This window comes from Malania oleifera, chromosome 1 (assembly GCF_029873635.1).
Source record: "Malania oleifera isolate guangnan ecotype guangnan chromosome 1, ASM2987363v1, whole genome shotgun sequence".
Classification (NCBI taxonomy): domain Eukaryota; kingdom Viridiplantae; phylum Streptophyta; class Magnoliopsida; order Santalales; family Ximeniaceae; genus Malania; species Malania oleifera.
In genome coordinates, this window is record NC_080417.1 from 99,822,916 (window position 1) to 99,845,127 (window position 22,212).

The 22,212-nt window shown below is 37.1% G+C and overlaps 1 protein-coding gene across 2 annotated transcripts; it reads right to left on the reverse strand.

Annotated features, from left to right (window-relative positions):
* Positions 1-437: 437 nt before the first annotated feature.
* LOC131147256 (uncharacterized) lies at positions 438-4,680 on the reverse strand. Of its 2 annotated transcripts, XM_058097035.1 has the most exons (3): positions 4,480-4,658; positions 4,116-4,240; positions 438-1,754 (listed from the first exon to the last, which is right to left on the reverse strand). In XM_058097035.1, the coding sequence occupies exon 3, from the start codon at positions 1,618-1,620 to the stop codon at positions 811-813; it is 810 nt and encodes a 269-aa protein (XP_057953018.1). In that variant the 5' UTR covers positions 1,621-1,754; positions 4,116-4,240; positions 4,480-4,658; the 3' UTR covers positions 438-810. The 2 variants fall into 2 exon arrangements, with proteins under 2 accessions (XP_057953018.1, XP_057953017.1); XM_058097034.1 differs by lacking the exon at positions 4,116-4,240 and having other exon boundaries at positions 4,480-4,680.
* Positions 4,681-22,212: the final 17,532 nt, after the last annotated feature.

Genomic DNA, 22,212 nt, shown 5'->3' on the forward strand with positions numbered 1-22,212 from the left:
TAGAAGTTCATTTGTATGCTTCTTAGATTTGACAAAACGTTTGAAATTGCAGCTGTGATTTGGATACAACACAACATAATCCCAATTATTTGACAATTTGATAAAAACATTAACCAATAACCTGCGCTGTTTGAACATTTTGCAGTGTGAAATATCAAATTCATTATTACACCTGACACAGCCCAGCCCACAAGTGGACTATGAAAATGACAATGAAATCATCAAAACAGATACTTCAAATTTCAAGATCTTTCAGTACATAACTTCAAAAAAAAATCTCATTCAGGTCCACCTATGGCTTCATAAGACCAATAAACTGATAACCATCCGCAACCTGTTGTCAAAAAGTATTTCACTGCCTTCACCCTAAACCCAAACAAGGAAACAAGTGGGACAAATTGCATTCACCAAACAGGAGAGAGAGAGAGAGAGAGAGAGAGAGAACCGAGATATAGATGATAGACATACTGAACATCAGGTTTGCACAAGCACAACTTAAGCTGTACAACAAGATCACTTCATTACAGCTATCACTTTTAGTGTTTTTTAGCATGAGCACTAGAGCTCTCTACTTAATACACAATATAAGACTATTTAGCTTATGTAACTACTTAGCTTCTGCTTTAGTACCTTGGCTGCCACCAACTGTCAAATGCCCGAATCTGATACCGTTGCCGGCAATTCAAACAGCCCTGGAAAATGGGAGGTCCTCAAATTACATCATTGAAGGGATTCAGATGGAAAGAAGTGGTTTTTTGTATTGTGCAAACTTCTATTCAAAAGGTTTATAAAACAAGAACCCAGCAGAAACTAAGTGATTATCTCTCTCACAAGCCAATCCAAACTAGGATAGGCAAAGTACAATATGAGAAATGAAGGGAGAGCAAAGAAAACCGTGACAAGCATGTATAGGGCCAAAATGGCTGCACTGGCAGGTATTGCATATAAGATTATCAAAAGAAAGACGATAACCAAGGGGAATTTGGCAGTCAAATGAACAAAGAAAACCAATGACTTTCGAAGGGAAGATTGCAATCTCTCCACAGCATGATAGTTATTGACATGGCCGTGACTGTGATCCTCAATAGAACCTGACTGCTCATGATGATGAATGAACTGTTGTCTCCTGAGGTTACTGTTGCTTGCTTGATTTCTTATGGCTAAATTGCTATTTAATGGCAAGACAGGTTGATCCCCAGTGCGGGCAGGAGGCGGCTTCACCCTATCATCATTCATGCTCTCAACCATCCAGAGCAAGAAAAAGTTCTTGCGAGGAAACTTGAGGTTTCCCTTGTATACCAAACGAAAGGACAAGGCATTGCACCACGGGCAGGAAATAAAAAGAGGGAGCTGAATTGGGAGAGTTGGAAATTTTACAACAGCCCACCGCAGGCCTAGTATGCAATTTTTGCACATGGTATGACCACACCATAAAACATAGGGTACATTTTCAACAATGTTGAAGGACTCCCAGCATATTGGGCACTCTAGTCCTTCCTCTCTACTGGTATCTGAAGAAGCCTCATCGTCTGAGCATTCAGAAATATCATGACCTGGTTTTTGAGAGTCATTTTCCAACCCAGCATTTCCAGCAACGCAACTGGACGTGAAATTCCACATTGTGAAAGTTGAGGACAAATGATAAGTTTCTGAGACAGTAGGCTGACAAAAAATAGCTACAGCGAGCCAATCCAGGCCTGGAAAGTGTCCTATTCCTTCTTATGACTGCAAATACTAGTATCAAAAAGCCAAACCTGAGGAAAGCATACACTAAGTAAGCTAACAGCATAATTTTCATTTTCCATTAAACTTGAGCCTTGGTTTCTCTTCTGATTACACCAGTACAGAATTATTCTGGGGGCTTAAAATCAGATAAACCAATATAATATAAAATACAGCTCAACCTGTATTTTTCTATAGAATTTAGTAATTAAACATGAACTAAAAAAAGATTATCATATTTCAAAAGAAGAAACAAGAAAATCAGAATAAATATGTTCATTTCTACAAATAAGTTCGAGAAATTGTTATAGCAGTAACTTCAGCAACAAGAAGGCCAGCATTAAATCACAAAGAGTCAGCCCTTCCCCTATGAGAGCAAAAAGTTATTGTTGCCTAAGAGCAGGCAAGGCCAGGATTTGTAATTCAGTGGGAGACATGCCTACTAGTATAATTTAACATTTCAAAAGTGCATATATCATGTGCATTTATATTACAAGAAAATAAAAATTCACGTCATATTATTAAAATTATAATAAACATTGAAAAAAAATTATTGACGTTCTCCTACTATACCATTGACATTTAAGTGATCTATTCATTATTTCAAATATCTAGCATTCAACTTCCATTGACTGATGTTTGAGCCTGTTAAGGCATAAGTAATTTCATGGTATAAATCAATTTTATACTTATTTGCAACGTTTTTGTGGGTGGCGACCATTATTATAAAAAATAATATATATAATTTATAGAAAGCTTCAACCACATACTCTTAAAATGATTATAGGTTCAAAATCAATTTCAATGTGTAACTTTCCAACCAAGCTGTTAAAGACTACCCGACAAATAATATAATAATATTTCTAAAAAAAAACATTTAATTCAAAGGTGTCCAAAAATGAGCATTTAGTATTTCAACTGATGTAACACAAAGAAATTTGAGAATTATGAGACAAGAAATTTAGGACAAATTTGTGAAAGATCAAAACTTAGGGTGGCATTGAAAGGATATTATTTAAATTGGGGATTTAAGTAAAACCACAAAGAAAGTGAAGAATGGATGCAGAATTCAAACGACAAGAAAATTGGAAATTTGGAAGACTTAGAGCCCTATTAAATTGTAGAATAAAGTTTTATGTTTACTTTCAGTTTTCCAAATAATTAAAAAGGCACCACATTGTTCTCTAGTTTTTCAACATGTGCATAGAAAAGTTGGAAAGCATCTTTTCAACATTGTTTTCCAACTTTACCATATAAATGTCGAAACTTTGAAGAACACGGTGGCATTTTTTCATTTTCTGAAAAACTGAAAATAGAAATGAAAACCCCTTTCCACAATGGCTCCTTGAGTTTTCATATTTTTAAGAATAAGAGACACTTGAAAAATACGAATTTGACAAACATGAATTCGAAGGGCTAGTGGGGGCAAGTTCCCTCATTGCCCAAACACTAGATCTGATCCAGTGAATAGCCTTAATATAAAACAAGTAAAAGGATCAAATAAGACAAGTTATATATGGGCACATGCAACGCATTGCCAGTTAGAAACATCCAAAAACCAAACAATTCATTGGGTTTAGGAGCATACACTTAACCTCCATACAGTTTTTGTCTTATACAGCCATCAAAAAACAATACCAGAAATTCTTACTGCATCTTGGTAAGCAGACCGACAGGTATATATCTAATGCAATAAATAATTACTATTCAGTGAACTTGAGATTCCAACAAAACTTCATGGCCAACTATATTACAACACAGTCAACAAGAACAAACTGCCAAATACCTCCCAGCTCTACACACGAGTAACATGCACACAAGACAATCAAATATTAGACTATTTAAGGCTTCAGTGTCTGCTCATGGTTGAATTTTACTCGAGCTAGCTCCTATTAAGCCTGCCTAGTTTAAGAAAGAGAGAGTCAAATCATTCGCAAGTGACCAACCATTGCAAATCTAATGGTGCAGGCATGGCATGTTCAAGAGTGAATGGGGACCCATGCAAATGCGTAATGCTCAAATAGTTACATGAGTGATGGCTGGCCACTCAAAAACATTGCAATTTTTTAATGTGCCATGGTCGTTAACTCATGAGTGGCTGTAACACTGCTTTTGACAAAATTTGGTCCCAAACTAACTGAAAGTAGTTCAATGCAGCTCAGCCTGACCAATTTTGTTCATATTCCTCACAGGGCAGGTTTCCAAATATAGAACCAGCGACCAAACAAATAAGCCCCAAAAAAATAAGAGAACTCCAAAAAATAGAAATCAGTTAAAGTCATTTAATAAAACAAACATGAGGCGAATCCAAATGCATGATTCTCTATTCTGGTTCTTATGTTCTATTACCAATAATGAGAGTTGAGTGATACAGCATATCTTTTGGGGGATACCATTCAATTAAATTCGTCTGAAACTAATCATTTCTCAATCTCAAAGAAATAGAATCACAGTTCCAGGTTTGCTTCCAGGAACTAATCACTACGACATGGGTCTTCCAGAAGAGGCTCCTTCGAATCTATAACAAAGTTTCATAATCCAAAAATTACAAACAAAATTATAAACGCAAGAACCAATTATAACACTAAAAGGGAACATTCCTAATTTCAAATGTAAAATTATAGAAGAAACGTAAGTTTCGAAGTACAGCCCGAACCACACAATCTAGGGGCATCGTCATCAGCAAGTGTAAACAGCAATTGCGTCGTGCAAATTTAAGCATAATGAAAGATTATAATATCGAGATCGAGAGAGAACCTTGAAGTGAAACAGAAGAACAGGAACGAAGGGTGATTTTACCGATCGTTCTTTGCAAATGTCAAAGAATTGGACGGGAGAGAAGCGAAATGGATTCGAAATCACTCAATTCTCTCTCTCTCTCTCTCTCTCTCTCTCTCTCTCTGGTGTTCCGTGATAAAACTCTGAGCTCCACCTCCAAAGTTCCGTGATCGAATTGCCATTCTTTTTGTAAGGTTGCTCTTGAAAATTACGTGCGACAGACGACGCCGTTTTGGTTTAAATGGATTTGACACGTAACAGAGATTCCAAATCTTTATTGCTCAATTGATAAATAACATTTCGTTTATGAGTATGAATTTTGAATATTTAATTTAAAATTTATAATTTAATTTATATCTTCTTTTGGTTGAGGTAGGGTTCACGTGGGCGTGGGCTTTTCCTCTCTATATTTTGCTCAATATTTAATCTACTTTTTAAACTCTTCTCTCTCTGGCTCCGGATCCACTAAAATTTTCAAATTATTTTTAATTAATTTTCCCTCTCTCTCTCTCTCTCTATTAATTTTTTTTATTATTGTTTAAACTTCTTTACACAAAATTTCAAAATCTCAATATGAGTGATTATTTTTTTAATAGGTCCCAACTCAACAATTCTCTTACTTTCTTTCTCAATACTTTTATATTATAAATTTAATGTAAATTATTAGTTCCCACTCTTATTATCTTTGATTTAAATTGCATCCACTAAAATTATAAAATTAATTTTAATTTATATAATTCAAAAATATAGAATATATATATATATATATATATATTGTATTACGTTTCTATTTATATACATTAAAATTAGGATAAGTGATTGAAATTATTTTTAAAATTAAGAGTGAGTTACTCATGCTTGTTTGCATTACCCTTCTTTATAGTGGCGAGGTTTGACCCTTAGGGTGATCCATCATTATGATGTGGGGGCGTGGATCGCTCCGGAGGTTTAAGGGGCTAACGTGGATCTCTCCCTTCATTATTAGGTTAGAGCTAATTGCTCCTGTCAGAACATTTGACTTGGGTAATAATTGTTGGGTTTTGACTTCCTTTCATAAGTTGATATATTTAGGTCATATCAATTGTCCCCTCTAGTTTTGAATTTTCGGAACTCGTTCTTGAAATTTTGAGCTGGTGTCATGTCTCCTTTTTTTTAAGTCGGCTAGTCTGAGCCGATTGGATTCTTGTTCGGCTCTGTCGAGCCAATTCGCGTACCGGGTTACATTTTGCCGAGTCGATGCTATAGGGGGATTCGGCTGAGTTAGTTTTGCTGAGCCAATGCTCACATTTTGTCAAGCTGTCAAGCTATCTTTGTCAGGCTGTCTTTGTTGTACTGCTCTTGCCAAGCTGTTCTTCATGACATTTCTTGTTGAGCTATTTCTGCTAAGATGCTCTTCATGGCTTTTCTTGCCGAACTATTTCTGCCGAGCTACTCGCCGTGACATTTCTTGCTGAGCTTTTTCTGCTGAGCTACTCTTCGTGGCATTTCTTGTTGAATTATTTTTGCCAAGCTGCTCTTCGTGGCATTTTTTGTCTAGCTGCTCTTCGTGGCATTTCTTATCGAGTTGTTCCTACTGAGCTACTCATCGAGGCATTTTTGGTCGAGCTGTTTCTGCCAAGCTGCTCTTCATGGCATTTCTTACCAAGCTATTTCTGTTGAGCTGCTCTTCTTGGCATTTCTTACTGAATTGTTCCTGTCGAGCTGCTCGTTATGGCATTTTTGGCTAAGTTGTTTCTACCGAGCTGCTCGTCGTGGCATTTCTTGTCGAGCTGTTACTACCAAGCTACTTGTCATGCATTTCTTGCCGAGCTGTTTCTGTCGAGCTGCTCTTCGCGGCATTTCTTGCTAAGTTGTTCTTGCTGAGCTACTCATTGTGGCATTTCTTGCTAAGCTATTTTTTTCGAACTGCTCGTTGTGGCATTTATTGTCGAGTTGTTTCTACCGAGCTACTCTTCGTGGCATTTCTTGCAGAATTGTTTCTGCCGAACTGCTCTTCTTGGCATTTTTTGCTGAGATGTTTCTGCCGAGCTACTCGTCGTGGCATTTCTTGCCAAGCTGTTTTTCCCGAGCTGCTCTTCATGACCTCACTAGTTGTGCTCGTCAGTTGGACCTTCTTTGCCTAATGAGTTGTGTTCATTTGTTGGGCGGTTGTGTGGCCTCACGAGCTGTGCTTGTCAGTTAGGTCTTCTTTGCCTAATGAGTTGTGCTCATTTGTTGGGCATTCTTCTAGCCTCACGAGCGGTGCTCATCAATTGGGCCTATTCTTCTTTGCCTAATGAGTTGTGCTCATTTGTTGGGTAGTTGCATGGCCTTACGAGCGGTGCTCGTCAGTTAGGCCTATTCTTCTTTGCCTAATGAGTTGTGCTCATTTATTGAGAAACCTTCTAGCCATACGAGCTATGCTCGCCAGTTGGGCCACTCTGATGTGACGTTGGCGTCTATTCATTACGTTCGGCGCCCCTGCAAAATCTAAGAGTCTCTTTTTAATTGTGTCATACCTTTGGAAAATCAAGATTCATTAGAATTGGTGCCATGTCAGTGTCTGCACAGGGATTTGATTTTTTTTCCTTCAGACGCACACACAAATTAATGATTTCTCGCCTTCTCGAGATACTAGCTCTTTTTTGGGGATTCGTGTGGGCTTCTCTATAAAGGATGTGAGCTTGCTCATTTGTTCCTTGTCTCAACCAAGGGGTCCCTTCCCTCTGCTAGGTATGCTCTCCTTCTGCCCTTGTCTTTGATTCTTTATTCTTCTTGTGTGTGGCATGGTATGTTTGTTTTTACTTTGTTCTTCATGTTCTTATGAAAACTTTGCCCTATTGATCCAATTTGTATAGTAGCACAAGTACTTTATCTTGTTTGTCTTGCGCTTGATTTTCTCATGGAGTCCTCGGTGCCTCACGCTAAGCCTCCAATTACTGTGAGGAGTGCACGGTGTGATATTTCTCCCTCGAATATGCAAAATTTCCATCTTTTTTTTTTCTATCCCTTCTAACATTAACATTATATTACCTTCCAGCTCTGAGTACGCTCTCGACCCTCGTCCCAATGAAATATATTTATATACTAACTTTCTCGACTTAGGACATAGGCTACCTTTTAGTCCATTTTTTTCTAATGTGTTACGTTTTTATAACATAGCATCATCACAACTTGTTCCCAACTCCTACCTATTGTTGGTGTCTTTTGTTGTCCTCCTCCTCTAGTGAGGTCATTAACCCACGGTGCCTCTCTTTCGGAGCTGCTTCCAAATGAGGACGCACTCTATAGAGAAGGAGTTATACTAATTCAACTATGTTTCCGGCTATAAGTTTTTTATTCCTGGTAGCTCTTCCATTCACAATTGGAAGTCCCAGTACTTTTTTGCATCTAAGGAGTTAACTATCAAGGGCCTCGTGTTTGGTCTACTCCTCTCGATGGTGATGTTCTTTCCTTCCTCCTTTACTTATTGTGTATGCTTGAGTTATGTGTAAGTGCATGTTGCTTACCTCTTCCTTTTTTTTCTTTTAGCCCGACTACATCATATATCTCCTACGTTGTCTCCCTCTGAGCAAACTATCCTTAAATACCTACGAGCTATTGGTCGACAAGGGATTGTCCCTTATAAAGAGCTGTTCAAGGAGAGCGTCCTTGTACTAGACGAGCAAATCAGGCTCGGAGATAGAGGGGATCTTATACTACTCTGTCTGTAGGGTAAGTGAATGTTAGGAGACGTATTTTTGTCTCATCCCAGTAATTTAATACATTTCAGGTAATCCAACTAGACAACCAGATCAGGCTCGGAGATAAAGGGGATCTTGTACTACTCTGTCTATAGGGTAAGTGAATGCTAGGAGATGTATTTTTGTGTAGATTCTAGATGATCTAGTGGAGAATACTAGAGAGATGTGTATATTTATGTTTTGGGAAAATACTGAATTCTGGTATTGTAATTACGGTTATATGATTTTATGTTTTCCTCTGCATAGGTGTATTATTTTATGACGAGGGATTCCTCGATGCCGCTTTGGGATCGAGATGTTCTAGTAGATATTACAAGGGTATTACATAAAATAAAATAAAAAATGGCATGAATTTTTGGGTCGTTACAGTTCGCATAGGTTCAGGCCACGAAACATACTCTTTCTTTCTTATGTACATCAATATATTGGTTCGCGGTGCGTTTAAGAGAGTATAAGTTTGAAACTTACAGGTGTGCCCCATTGCCCTAGAGCTGGTGTGTAGCTTGTTGTTCTCCTGTCTCTTCCTGGGTCTAGAAGATTTGTCGACCTCTTTGTTACCCTTTCTTTTCAACTCAATCCGATTTCCTCTTATATCCATCATCTCCTCCAAATTGACATATTTCTGTGCTCTAGCCATCAGTTCTCCCATATCAGTTGGTGGCTTCTTCCCCAAGGAGTACAGGTGTCATGCCCCAAACCCGGAAATGGGACCCGAGGGTGAAAATATAATCTAACCTGTCCCTGTATCATACAAATCATCACAGATACAATACAAAGGATGAGGGTCTGACCCTGTGGGGTTCCCAGGCACCCTAAACACATCCAATCATAATCATATACGCAGCGGGAAAAAGTCATTCTATATCAACATATGCAGTACCATACCAGAGTTTATACAAAAGCAGAACATGGCTCTAACAAAATGTACAAACTGGGTGCCCAAATACAACTCAAAATGGCAACCCAACAAAACTACAGTCCTAACACTTACCCAAGCGCTAACACGGTACACCGGCCACTACGCTCCCTACACCAGGACGCTAGTTCCAGTTATCTGAAGGACTTGTAAAAATGTATGTACAGTAGGGGTGAGACACCTCTTAGTAAGGAAGAACACATGTTATATCGGTGTGTGGCATTTAAGTGTTATCATGATACAACATACACGCAGTTAAATGCATTCCAGTACTAATTTACACAATGCATACACGCACACATACGACGACCATTTATACGCAGTCCTGTCACAATACATACACATGATTAGTAATCCTCAGTGTCGTCACACTCTTCGGCTCGAAGCCAGCCCGCGACATACGGCGTTGGCCCTTAGCCAACCCGCGAACACGGCGCCACCGGCACATGGCTAGTCCCTGACTCCCATGGCATCGTACCGGCGCTAAACTGGTGGATCCACACCCTTCGGCCTGATCTTCCAGAATAGGCTCATGCCCTCGAATATAGAGTAGGACACTCTCAGTACCTGGGACAATTTCGGAACCGCGTTCCTACTAGCATTTCAACATATCACACACATATGCATGCTCATATAACCAAACAAACCACACTCATTTGGTAATCTAAATCATGGTTTTCCAAACAAATACAGTTTAAAAAAATTCAAGGCACGGCCATCCCAATATCATAGTATAAATCACACATATACTCGGTTTTCAACAAAACCCGGGATTCAGCCCATCGCCCCCTTTTTCCCAAAATTGTAATAATAAAAAAAACCCATAGTTTTTACCGTTAGATCCCCCCAAATGAGTAGCCAAAACACACACAAGACCGTGGACCACAGTTCCACCGAGTCCGATTTTAAAAATAATTAATATAAACATAGTTCCCCTTACCTTTTCCTCGAATCACAAATCCCGAACTCCAAGGCCCCTAAACAGCGAACTAAGTTCCAAAACCTACAAATCACAGTACAGAATATGCTCACAAGACAGTTACCTACAAAACTACCAGATCAGAATTGAAAACCGAGCTTTACCTCGATTTTTCGCCAAAACTCGAAAACCTATGAAACGAGATTCCGATCCATAGAAGTTGTAGAGAATCCTTCCACGATCCTCGTGGTAACTTTAGATTCCCGATTCCAGCGACGATCGGCGAAGAAATCTAGAGAGAAGGAGAATAGGGAGAGGTTTAGAGAGAGAGAGAGAGATTTAAGTTTCTTAATGGAGAAGTAATAAACATTTCCTTTTATAGCCCTTGGACCTGGCCTAATTTCGTCGACAAAATGGTGCCTTCGTCGACGAATCTGGGATCTCCGATTTTTTCGAGACTCCTCGGCTTCTCCTTGTCGACGAGTCTCTGAATTTCGCCGACGAGAATAACAAAGGCTTCGTCGACGAATTCTAGCTTCGTCAACGAAATCTGCTCTTTTACCAAAATGTCCCTCTCTTTAAATATTTAACCCATTTATCACGGTTCAGGTTCTTACAACAGGAAACTCCCTGGCTGAAGGGTCGTGGTCAAGACTGCCAACGCCAGTCCAGTGTCTAGGTTATGGATCTCCAAGGTCGTGGTGACGAAGTGGTGTATGAATCTTTTTCAACGTCTCTTGTTCTCCTTAGACCAAGTTCATCAGATGAGCCGAAGTTTTGATGATTCTTCGGTTACTGATGAAATGGCTGGTAAACTGCTATTCCATCTCAAAGAAGGAGCCGATCGAGCTAGGTCGTAAGGTTTGGTACCAATCCCTAGCACTACCTTTTAGGGTTGCTGCAAATTCTCGGCACATGATGGCATTAGGTGCGCCCTACAATTGCATCAACACCTTAAAGGTGTCCAAATGATCGATCGAGTCAGTCAAACCCTCGTACCTTTCAAAAGTTGGCATTTTAAACTTGTTGGGCAGCGGGACTTCCATCACTTATTTGGTGAACGTCCGTTCCAAGGATTTTAAAGAGTTTCCCCATAAGAGGGGTTGGTTTGACCCTCTTTCATCATTTTCTCTATTTGATCTATTTTTTTATCCTCTTCTCTAACTCATTCGATTTTTTCTCGTTGACTCCTACATTGTTCGCGTCTTCCACCTTCTTAGTGAGGTTAGTTTTTCCCTCACTCTCCTTTGGGTTCTCTGCTTTCTTAGGTGAGTCAGGACTAACTTGTTGTTGGCGGGGGACATGTTCTTCCTGACCCTTTTGTTGTAAGAGGGTTGAACATATCCTTCATCTTCTTCTGGGAGGCTTCCATTCTCCTTTGGAAGGTGAGAAATTCTTCCCTAGTGACCCTCGAATGATCTCCGAGCGTGGAGTGAACGGATTGGGGTGATTCTTTACCAGCGGTAAGGTTGGAGCTTGAGCCGTGGTTTGTTGCCATTATTTGAGAATCGGAGGTCGGAAGCAAGATGAGCACCTCTCAGAAGCGCTTCTCACAGACAGCACCAACTGTTGCGGGATAAAAATTGTGATGACCTACGACGTTGCTTTCTGACTTCTAATGACCTGAAAAGGATGAAAATAAAGCAAGCTTGGAGGACCCGGGGTGTACTCTGGGTGATCACTCTGATACCTAAGTAAGGGAACACTTCGAAGAGGTTGAATGCAATAGTAAGATTGGGTTAAGAGTGAGTTACCCATGCTTGTTTGCGTTACCCTTCTTTATAGTGGCGAGATTTGACCCTTTGGGTAATCCATCATTATGACGCGTGAGCGTGGATTGCTACAGAGGTTTAAGGCACCAACGTGGATCTCTCCCTTCATTATTAGGTTAAAGCTAATTGCTCCTATTAGAACATTTGACTTGGGTAATGATTGATAGGTTTTGACTTTCTTTTATAAGCTGATATATTTAGGGCATATCATATATAAATACATAAACGCTAACTAAAACTTTTAATTTTTTTATTTTATTTTTTAAACTCCTCTCTCTCTCTCTAACCCCATTAATTTTTTTTTTAAATCTATCTCTTTTTTACGAGACAACATTTAAAAATTTTAACATGAATGCATTTTACTAATATATTTTTTAAAATAACTCCTATTTCAATAAATTTCCATCACTTTTTCTCAATACTTTCATATTATAAAATTAATTTAAATTTAAATTATTCAAAAATATAGAAATATAGAAATATATATATACCGTGTTATATTTTTACTTATATCATTATATATATAAATATAGGAATAAAAATTTCAAAATGTTATAATTATATACAAATAATGGGAAAGACTAAAGAGGAGGATATGTCTAAATCAAGACTTAAATAAAAATGACATGGGATAGTAAAGCTCAATGTAGAAAATTAGCGAGAGGAACTTTCAAAAAGTTTAAAGTTAGATTTGATTTGCATAATACCTATGTCAAGGAATAGATTAATTTTAGTAAATTAGTTATAATTAGTTATATAAAAAAATATATTATTATTATAAAGTAAATTCTAATATCAAACATTTTATGAGTTCATAATAAAAAATAGATAAGGAATAACTATTCTCAAATTTCGTTATTAGAATATATATTCCTTTATTATATATTGAATGAAATAATTAGGAAATATAAGAAGTAATGTTTTACCCTAGATTTGGTAAAATGGATAAAAATTCATTAATTTGACCCGCATCCGACCCTTTTTGACCGAATTATAATCAATCGCTTGCTAAATGAGTCGAATATGGTTTTCCATTTTTATATCCGTCTCTTTAGCGGATTGGGTCGGGTATATCCGGCAGATATCCGCCAACCTGTTTAAAGGTTTTTTTCTTTTTTTTGAAGAACAATGATATTTTTATTCAAATAACTGAGTCGTGAACACTATGTGCTTTAGAGATGATACACCTAAGGGTATTTAAATACGATTACACAACATAAGTAATAATAAATAAGATATCATATATCTCATGATTTAAGATAAAATTTGCATTGTTGACATATAAGCTCTTTTTTAATCAATAGGTTTTGATTTGTTAGCATATATGATCCTTAAACAATCGACTTTCGATCTTTGACACTTCTTAGTTTTTATTGTGATGATTTACCTTGAATTTTCGTCATTTGAATCTGTAGCGGACAAATGTAACTGTCGATGATTTGATGAACAATTAGTTTTTTAATGTTTACAATTTTACTTATATGAATCATGAGTTGGTAATTAGTATAAACAATTTAATGATTGATATAGTTACTAGAAAAGTTTAATACACAAACTTATCGCAACTTGTCGTATACAACTTAAATTATTATGACATAAAATAAATTATTAATAAAATTATATTTGAGAATGACGGATTATCCGCCCATCCACCATGAATTATCCGACCTAGAACCGCCTAATCCGCCACTTAAGCAAGTCGAATATGGATTATGATTTCTTCACCCAATAATCCGCCTTATCTACCACGAATTATCCGACCCAATCCACTTTAGCATACCTACTTTACCCTTTTATGGAGTATATGAATGGATAGCCACTTTTCCATGCGCTAGCAATGATCAAGTAACCAAATAATAAACAACTTTTTGTTCCCTTAAAAAAAAAACTTATATTATTTTTTATTTAAAATTATTTTATGCTTTGAATGATCGGTCCAATAAAATTTTTTTAATAAACAACTTTTTGTCCCCTTTTTAAAAAAATAAAAATAAAAATAAAACTTGTATTATTTTTCATTTAAAATTATTTTATGCTTTGAATGATCAGTCCAATAAGCATAGATTGCATCATTTTTTTTTTTTTTTGTCTATTAAACAAGGTTCACATTTCGTGTCAACTATATAGTATAGCTAGATATGGTCTGTCACTTACGTGTAAACCTCTACGCATCCTAAAACTCTTGTCAAGTTGTATCATTAAGAAAAGAAGCAATTGGTGGAGCCCCTAGTCCATATCATATAAATATTTCAACCGCCCAGCTGCTACCAAGATTTTTGGAACTTTATGAAACATGATTTGAATTCTTTAATAAAAGGAGAGTAAAAGTCCAATGGTATATTCTGAATCAAATGCGTGGCATGTCGATCTTGAATCGATATTTTTTAGTATAAACTTCGTTCACTAATTCTTCCATGTGTATTATTTTAAGGGCTTATTTAAAGTTTACATTGAACTAAATAATATACAATTTCTATGATGAGAAATAGCTTATTTGCTATTATATATATGTTTTCTTATTATTCTTAAAAGTCAAATTAGTATATTTAATATGTAAGTCTAAAACTATAAGATAAATTTAAGGACTGCAGCATATTGTATGAGGACATTCAACAATTGGCTTCAAATTTTGAAGTATATAATTTTTTGGACCCAAGCAGAGAGCATAACTTTCTTTTAACAGCTGGGGCTTTTTCATTTTGATCATGGTTTTAAAAAAGAGAGAGGAAATAAACCTCTTGCTATGTAAAGGCCACTACTTTTCAAGCCTTCGAGCTTACTTAATATAATTAAGTTTGAGGGTTTTCTTTGACCAAAAAAAATTTCCTAATTAAGAGGCCTCCTAATTCTACTTAGATGATATTCTTAAAAAAATTGGGAACTTTGATTTAACAAAATAAGTTGAGCATGCTTATGTTCTAAGGTGAAAGAGTTGTTTAGATTTAGACTTGAACTTGGTTATCTCTTTATGCTCAAAAATTAGAAGTTGTGGCTCAAGTCACTTTGTTGCTCATGGATAAGGGTGGCAAAATAGGTCGAAACTCGACGAATGATCCGTGATCCACCCGTTTAAATCGAGTTTAGGTTTAACATAAGCTAACCCGTTTATAAACGAGTCAATCTAAACCCGACTTGTTCATTAAACAGGTTAGGCGGGTTCGAGTCGGGTCACCCGTCGAGTGACCCGTTTAAAAATAAAATGAAGGAGTATTTTTTTTTTAAAATGTCATTTTATATGAAATGTTTTAAAAAATTTTAAATAAATAAATTAAAATTTTTTGACTCGTTTATTAAACGAGCGGGTTTGGGTTTACGTAGTAGTCACTCGTTAATAAACAAGTCAACCCGGACCTGAACCAATTTAACCCCGACCCATTTATGACCCACTCGAACCTGGCATGTAGTAACCCAAAAAAAAAATAAAAATAAAAAATGTTGATTAAGGTGTAATCCCAAGAGGGGGGATGAATTGGGTATTTAAAAAATTTTAAGGTACTTAGTTACCTCTTACACCCTTCTTATAAATTTACCAATAAATTCTTGTTACTCAATTACTTAAGTGCAAGACTGTCCTATCTATGCATGCAATATACACAAATTAAATGTAATGCTGAAAATAAAGAGTGAAGGGAAGAGAGAAGACAAACACAGTTTTACGAGGTTCAGCCGACTTGCCTTACGTCCTCGCCTTGAGCAACCACTCAAGGATTCACTAAAACCCTGCTCCTTAAAGTGGGACGGAGCTTCCCATACAATCCGCTGCTTACAAGAGGTACAACTTCCTCTTACTCCGCTGCTTACAAGAGATACAACTCTCTCCTCACACACCGGTTCACACCCCGAACCGTGTATACAATAAAATATGGAAAATACACTCAAAAGCAATGCTTCTAACAAAAGCTTGTAAGTACAATTCAAATTCTTAACACATTAACATATGATATAACTTGAAGCTCATGAATGTATGAAAAACGATACAATCGTTTGATGTATGATATGTGTTAACACACAAATTCGTATTTAATCAAAACTCACAAGTAAAAAATATATTTGAAATGCCTTAGAGTTAAATTCGGCAAACGTAAAATTGAACAACTCTTGAAAAACCCGAATCTGAACTGAGTTCAGTACCTTTTTAATTTCGATTGGAAGAACGTAAAATCTGAGATTAAACGCATTCCCTGAGGAGACGATCTAGCCCTTGGGCTTAATATTACACGATAGAACTCCTATACTTGGGATAGCTTCCGAGCTGCTCATTTTTCGAGTGAGTCAAGTTTTTGGCGTCGTTGCCGGGGAATGTCGGTCTTAGTCTCAAATTTGCGTTTTTCCCGTCATTTTTGTTAGTTTTTTGAAAAATAAAAAAAAATAGAAAACAAAAACAGAAAAAAATTTTGAGTTTTGAAACATGGCTGCACCTGCACCGTGCACGATAATGGATTTTTTACAGCTTGAATATGCCACTGCATCCTCTTCCACTGTTTTGCCTTATGACGAGCTTAATTTCATGATGCAGCGCGGGAGGACGTCGTTGCTACCCGAGTTCTACGGGACAGAATCTGAGTGCCCTTATCAGCACCTAGCAGAGTTTGAGTTAACCTGCAACATGTTTTTCTCTCATGCTAGAGCTGACGAATCTACTAGACTGAATTTATTTCTTGCTACTTTGCAAAATAGGGCACTGATTTGGTTTCATTCCTTGAGACCGCACTCTATCATTAATTGGACTGATATGGAGCATGAATTTCTACATGCGTTTTGTTCCTCACAGAAAACTCAATTTTTGCAGGAACAGATTCTTAATTTTGTGCAGTAGGATGACGAGACATTTAAGGCTTGCTGGGAGCGATTCAAGGATCTACTAAGTACTTGTCCACATCATGGGTTCGACTCATGGAAGTTAGTTGATTGTTTTTATACTGCTCTTACCCCTGATTGCAAGTGTTTTGTCCAGACTATGTCTAATGGAGAGCCCGTCAGCGAGGATCCAGATCAGGTATTATCATTATTTGATTACTTAGCTGACAATGTCCCACAGTGCAACACACGATACACTCAGGCACCCATGACTGCACATCCTATCAGCACAATTAGTGGTGGTGATGCATATGAACCACCAAACTGCCCGGATATTCCTCCGCCTCAATACCAGCCACCACAGATCTCTCCGAGCTGTACGTCAGCAGAAGTTCTGGAGGATAGCATAACTCAAATGGCGAGCATGCTCCAGCAGTTCATGCAAACTCAAGTCGATCATAATAATGAATTGCGGGACACCATTAATGCGATAAGCACACAGTTGGACATCTTAGAAAACGAGGAAACACTCGCAGAACCTCAACCTAGTTCTCAAGAGTACCAGCAACCGCAACAACAAATACATGATGTTTCTCTTGAGACAGCAGAGGCCACCATCACCTTCAGTAGCGAGAAAGACGACCCCCAATCTGAAATGCTCATCGTCGAACAAATAGTTGTCCCCGCACCGGAAGTTACGGCTGAAATAGATGAATTTAAAGAAAAATCAGAGGAAACGAGCCCAAAAGCGGAGCATTTAGTTGATAAGGAGACTGATACTCATACGGAGTACCAACCTGTGGTACCTCATAGTCCGAGCTCAGAAACCGTGGAACCATCACTCCCACCTAAATCAGATGTTAAGGAGCCTAATGTAGAGGCAGACTCTTGTAGTGGTATGATGATATGTTTACCCGATAAAGAGGGTGACCAGTCTGGTGAGCATATAATTTTCAAAGAATCAGGTAAAACCTTTAATGTTAATGCTTCTGAAGAACTGCAGGTAATTATTCCTATCACTTTCTCTCAACCGTTAGTTCGTAAAGAAGCAAATTTCCTGGAAACGATGTTGAATAAAGACCCATTCTTGTCAACACAAGAGGGTCGACCTGCACACAAATTGTTTGGTATTTTGACACGCATTAATTCATTTGAGGTTGATTTTTGTGCAGGTATGAGAACTGATCGATTGTGGCGGCTTAAATTTGGAGAACCCCCGGTGCAATTTATAGACCTGCGGCCACCAGACGAAATTCCTCCAGAGCCTCCGCCAAGACAATTGTGATGTTTTTCTTTTCCTTCTTTTCCTTTTATTTTATTTTTAGTTAGTTTTCAGGTCCATTTTCTTGTAGTTTGATCTTTGTTTTCCATTATTTTGCCACTCAGGTACGCCTTACTTTTCCCATGCACAGTATTTTCTATTTCCCCTATGCTTTCACATTGAGGACAATGTTCCACTTTAGTTGGGGGGGATGAGCATTCGCATGTGACACTATGCACGTACACGTACAGGGTTTTAAAAACAAAAAATAAAAAAAAAATCAAAAAAAAAATCAAAGAAAGAGAGAAAGAAAGGAGGAGCACTGAGGAATTACATTGCACTATGTCATGCTTAACACTGTGTATACCCTTCACATACTTGCGTATAACTTAAGAATGACACACTTGAGTCAATCATGCCTAGTTTCTCGTTATATGATCTTATGACTCCATGAAGAATTGATTAGTAGTACATTCGTGTTAATTTGATTATATAATTTCCTGTATTTATACGGCATCTCATGAGGCTGAATAAACACATTCACGTGATTCATTGCACTTAGGGTTTCCTGTGAGCACTAAGAGAGCACCCGTGGAGACTATAACACCTTGTGAGATATCCTTGAGCTATTTATCGTCCTTTTGAGCGTTAATATCAAATCAGAGTTCATGGAACTCAATTCTCGTTTTCTGGATGATTCCTTTGTACACTAGTCTCTATTTTTGATTTGCTAGCCTAGAGGTGACACCTAGTGGGGAGATAGAAACCTAAGTCTTGTAGCCTACTCAAGATGTGAAGGCTGAGCCACTCCTAGAGATAGACTTAATTCATGAACTTCTATTCGAGCTCAATTCCCATTGATGGTATGAAGATTACAAAAGAAGTGTTAATATTGTCCTTATTGATCAAGAAAAGTCAGAAAATGAAGAATGAGCAAAATAAAGAATAAGCAATACACATGTGCATGAAATAAAAAGTCAATGCCGGCCCAAATACATATCACAAAAAGTCAAGGACGACACATGTTTTTCCACGTATGAAGATTCTTCAACCGATTAATGCCTCAGATGTATTCACAACAAGTTTGTGAATGAGTCGATCTAGGGTGGTCTCAGTTGGATATGGCGAGTAAGTGAGAAGATGCTAGGGTGAAGGACCCGACACCTCATAGATAGGCTAGATCCTTTCCAGACTAGTCCACTCCATATACTTAGCTTTGTTCCTTTTAATATGTGGGATGTTTGATCGCAACACTCCTCCTCACATATGATGAGTGAACCCATTTTCTTTGAGTGTTCTTGAGGGTATACCGGTTAGGCCGAGTCAAAGCGACCGTTCTGTAGGTGTCCACTGGCGTCCTAGGTGTACTGAGTCACACACATTACACACACCTCGAGAGTTTACCTGTTTATACTCGAACTTATATGATTGCATTAACTCTGAATGTACCTCTGATTAACTTCATGTGAGTATACTGCTCTTAAATAACATATAAATGATGAAACTTGCATGAGTGACGTGCTTTGGAGTCGTGTGCATTAAATATGAACAAGCTTGTGTGAAATTCAGTTATATTCTTGTATGTGAAGTGGTATAATATTGTCACATGTGCATTGATTTCATGATCACCGGAGTATGTAGTTGTAGACACCACCCTGAGATTCATTCACGTCATTTGCTAGAGACTAGCAAAACGTTAGTTGGGGGGTGTGATTACGCACCGAAACTGCGTAATTGGACGTTTAACTCGAGCTTTACGGTTTATATTTTTAATTAAATATCTAAAATTATCCAATATTTTAATAAAATGCCAAAATCATCATTCTTGAACTTTATTGCACTATTTATGAAGTTTTGGTAATTTTTTATCGCAGGAAAATTCTCGGGAATCAAAACCGACACCTGTTCGTATTTTGTGCATAACTTTTCTATCCGAGCTCCGATCGATACGATTCAAATTTTTAGAGAAAGAGGAAAGGATTATCTACAACTTTTATGTTTTGAGTTTTGTGAGATACGGGCTCCAGAAGAGCAGAATTTGCAATGAACAGAAAATAAAAAATATAATAATTCGGGTCCTCTAAATGGGTCGGGTCTCCTATCCGGGTCTAGGGCTTTCTTCCCCAATCTCTATTTATTCTTCTCTTCTCCTCTTTCCCAGCTGTGCCCTGAGCACCAAGCTCTCCTCTAATCTTCCTCTTCTTCTTCTTCTTCTTCTTCTTCTTCTTTAGTTGGCTTTGTTTTTTTTTCATCTTGCTCTCTTCTCTTCCCTTTACTTTCTCTCCCTCAAACTCTCATTCTCTTCCCCTGTTTTTTTCTTTTTCTCTTACAGCTCTCTGTATTTTCTATTCTCCATCTTCCCTCTGCAACTCCCTTCGGCCAGCACACCAGCAGCCCCTCTGCTGCAACCCGTGACACACCCACACAGCAAGCCTCCTCCTCAGCCCTCTGCACAGCCAGCAACTCCACCGCACAGCAGCCTCGGCCTCCTTGTTCCTGCTGCTATACCAGCAGCACAGCAGCTCCCCTGCTGCTATACCAGCTCTGCAGCATTCTCCACCAGTCCACGGCACAGCAGAGTTCTCCATCCTCAGAGCTATCTCTCTCTCACTCTCATCTTTTCTTTTCTTTGCTGTTTTTTTTTAAGTTGCAATGAATGATGTGTTTTTTTTATTTGTTTAAGTTTATTTGAGACTTTGGATTTGAGTATTTGTTAAGGGACTTAATTTTTTAGTGAAGTGTAATTTTTTGTTTACTCTTATTGTTCTTAATTAAAGTTAGTATTAGATCTAAGGCATTTAAATTAGTCCTGTTTTATTTATCTTCGCTTACTTTAGATTTTGATTTTGTTTCTTAAAAAAAAAAAAAATAAATAAAAAAATACGAAAAGAAAAAAAAGGAAGTGTTTTGTTTTTAACGAAATTAGAATAGTTATCTTTTCAAGATTTAATTTTTATTTTTCGAAACTTGATTTAGTTTAGGGTCGGTTTTTATTAAAGTCTGTGTTTTTATCGTGTCTTGTTTTCATTTAATTCATTAATAATTTAGTTTTAATTCAAGGTTCTTCTTGTTAAAGGTTCGTTTTTTTTTGTGTGTATTCATATCTAGTTAAGTTTCCTTTGCGTGTTTTAAATTTATATTCAAAGTTTCCTTCTTTAATTGACACGTGCTTTAATGTTTCCTTAGGTAGATTAGAGTTTATATTCTAGCGTGTTTTAATTCCTTACTTGTAGTTTCTATTTTTAATTAGTGCGTGTCCCAATATTTCCTTAAGTAGACGTAGGGTTTCTATTCTTGTTTTCTTTTATTTAGTGCATGTTAGTTTTAGGGTTTTTAAATTACGTGTCATTTAATTCGGCAAACGTAAAATTGAACAACTCTTGAAAAACCCGAATCTGAACCAAGTTTAGTACATTTTTATTTTTGATTGGGAGAACGTAAAATCTGAGATTAAAATGCATTCCCTGAGGAGACGATCTAGCCCTTGGGCTTAATATTACACGATATAACTCCTATACTTGGGATAGCTTCCGAGCTGCTCATTTTTCGAGTGAGTCAAGTTTTTGGCGCCGTTGGCTCGGAAGTTATCCTAAGTATAGGAGTTACATCGTGTAATATTAAGCCCAAGGGCTAGATCGTCTCCTCACGGAATGCATTTTAATCTCAGATTTTACGTTCTCCCAATCAAAAATAAAAATGTACTGAACTTGGTTCAGATTCGGATTTTCAAGGTGGTTCAATTTCACTTTTGATGAATTAAATGACACGTAATTTAAAAACCCTAAAACTAACATGCACTAAATAAAAGAAAATAAGAATAGAAACCCTACGTCTACTTAAGGAAACATTGGGACACGCACTAATTAAAAATAGAAACTACAAATAAGGAATTAAAACACGCTAGAATATAAACTCTAATCTACCTAAGGAAACATTAAAGCACGTGTCAATTAAAGAAGGAAACTTTGAATATAAATTTAAAACACGCAAAGGAAACTTAACTAGATATGAATACACACAAAAAAAAAACGAACCTTTAACAAGAAGAACCTTGAATTAAAACTAAATTATTAATGAATTAAACGAAAACAAGACACGATAAAAACACAGACTTTAATAAAAACCGACCCTAAACTAAATCAAGTTTCGAAAAATAAAAATTAAATCTTGAAAAGATAACTATTCTAATTTCGTTAAAAACAAAACACTTCCTTTTTTTTCTTTTCGTATTTATTTATTTATTTATTTATTTTTTATTAAGAAACAAAATCAAAATCTAAAGTAAGCGAAGATAAATAAAACAGGACTAATTTAAATGCCTTAGA

What these genes read in the sequence shown, in the direction of transcription:
- LOC131147256 (XM_058097034.1), bottom strand. Translation starts at nt 1,620, where the DNA reads ATGTGGAATTTCACGTCCAGTTGCGTTGCTGGAAATGCTGGGTTGGAA.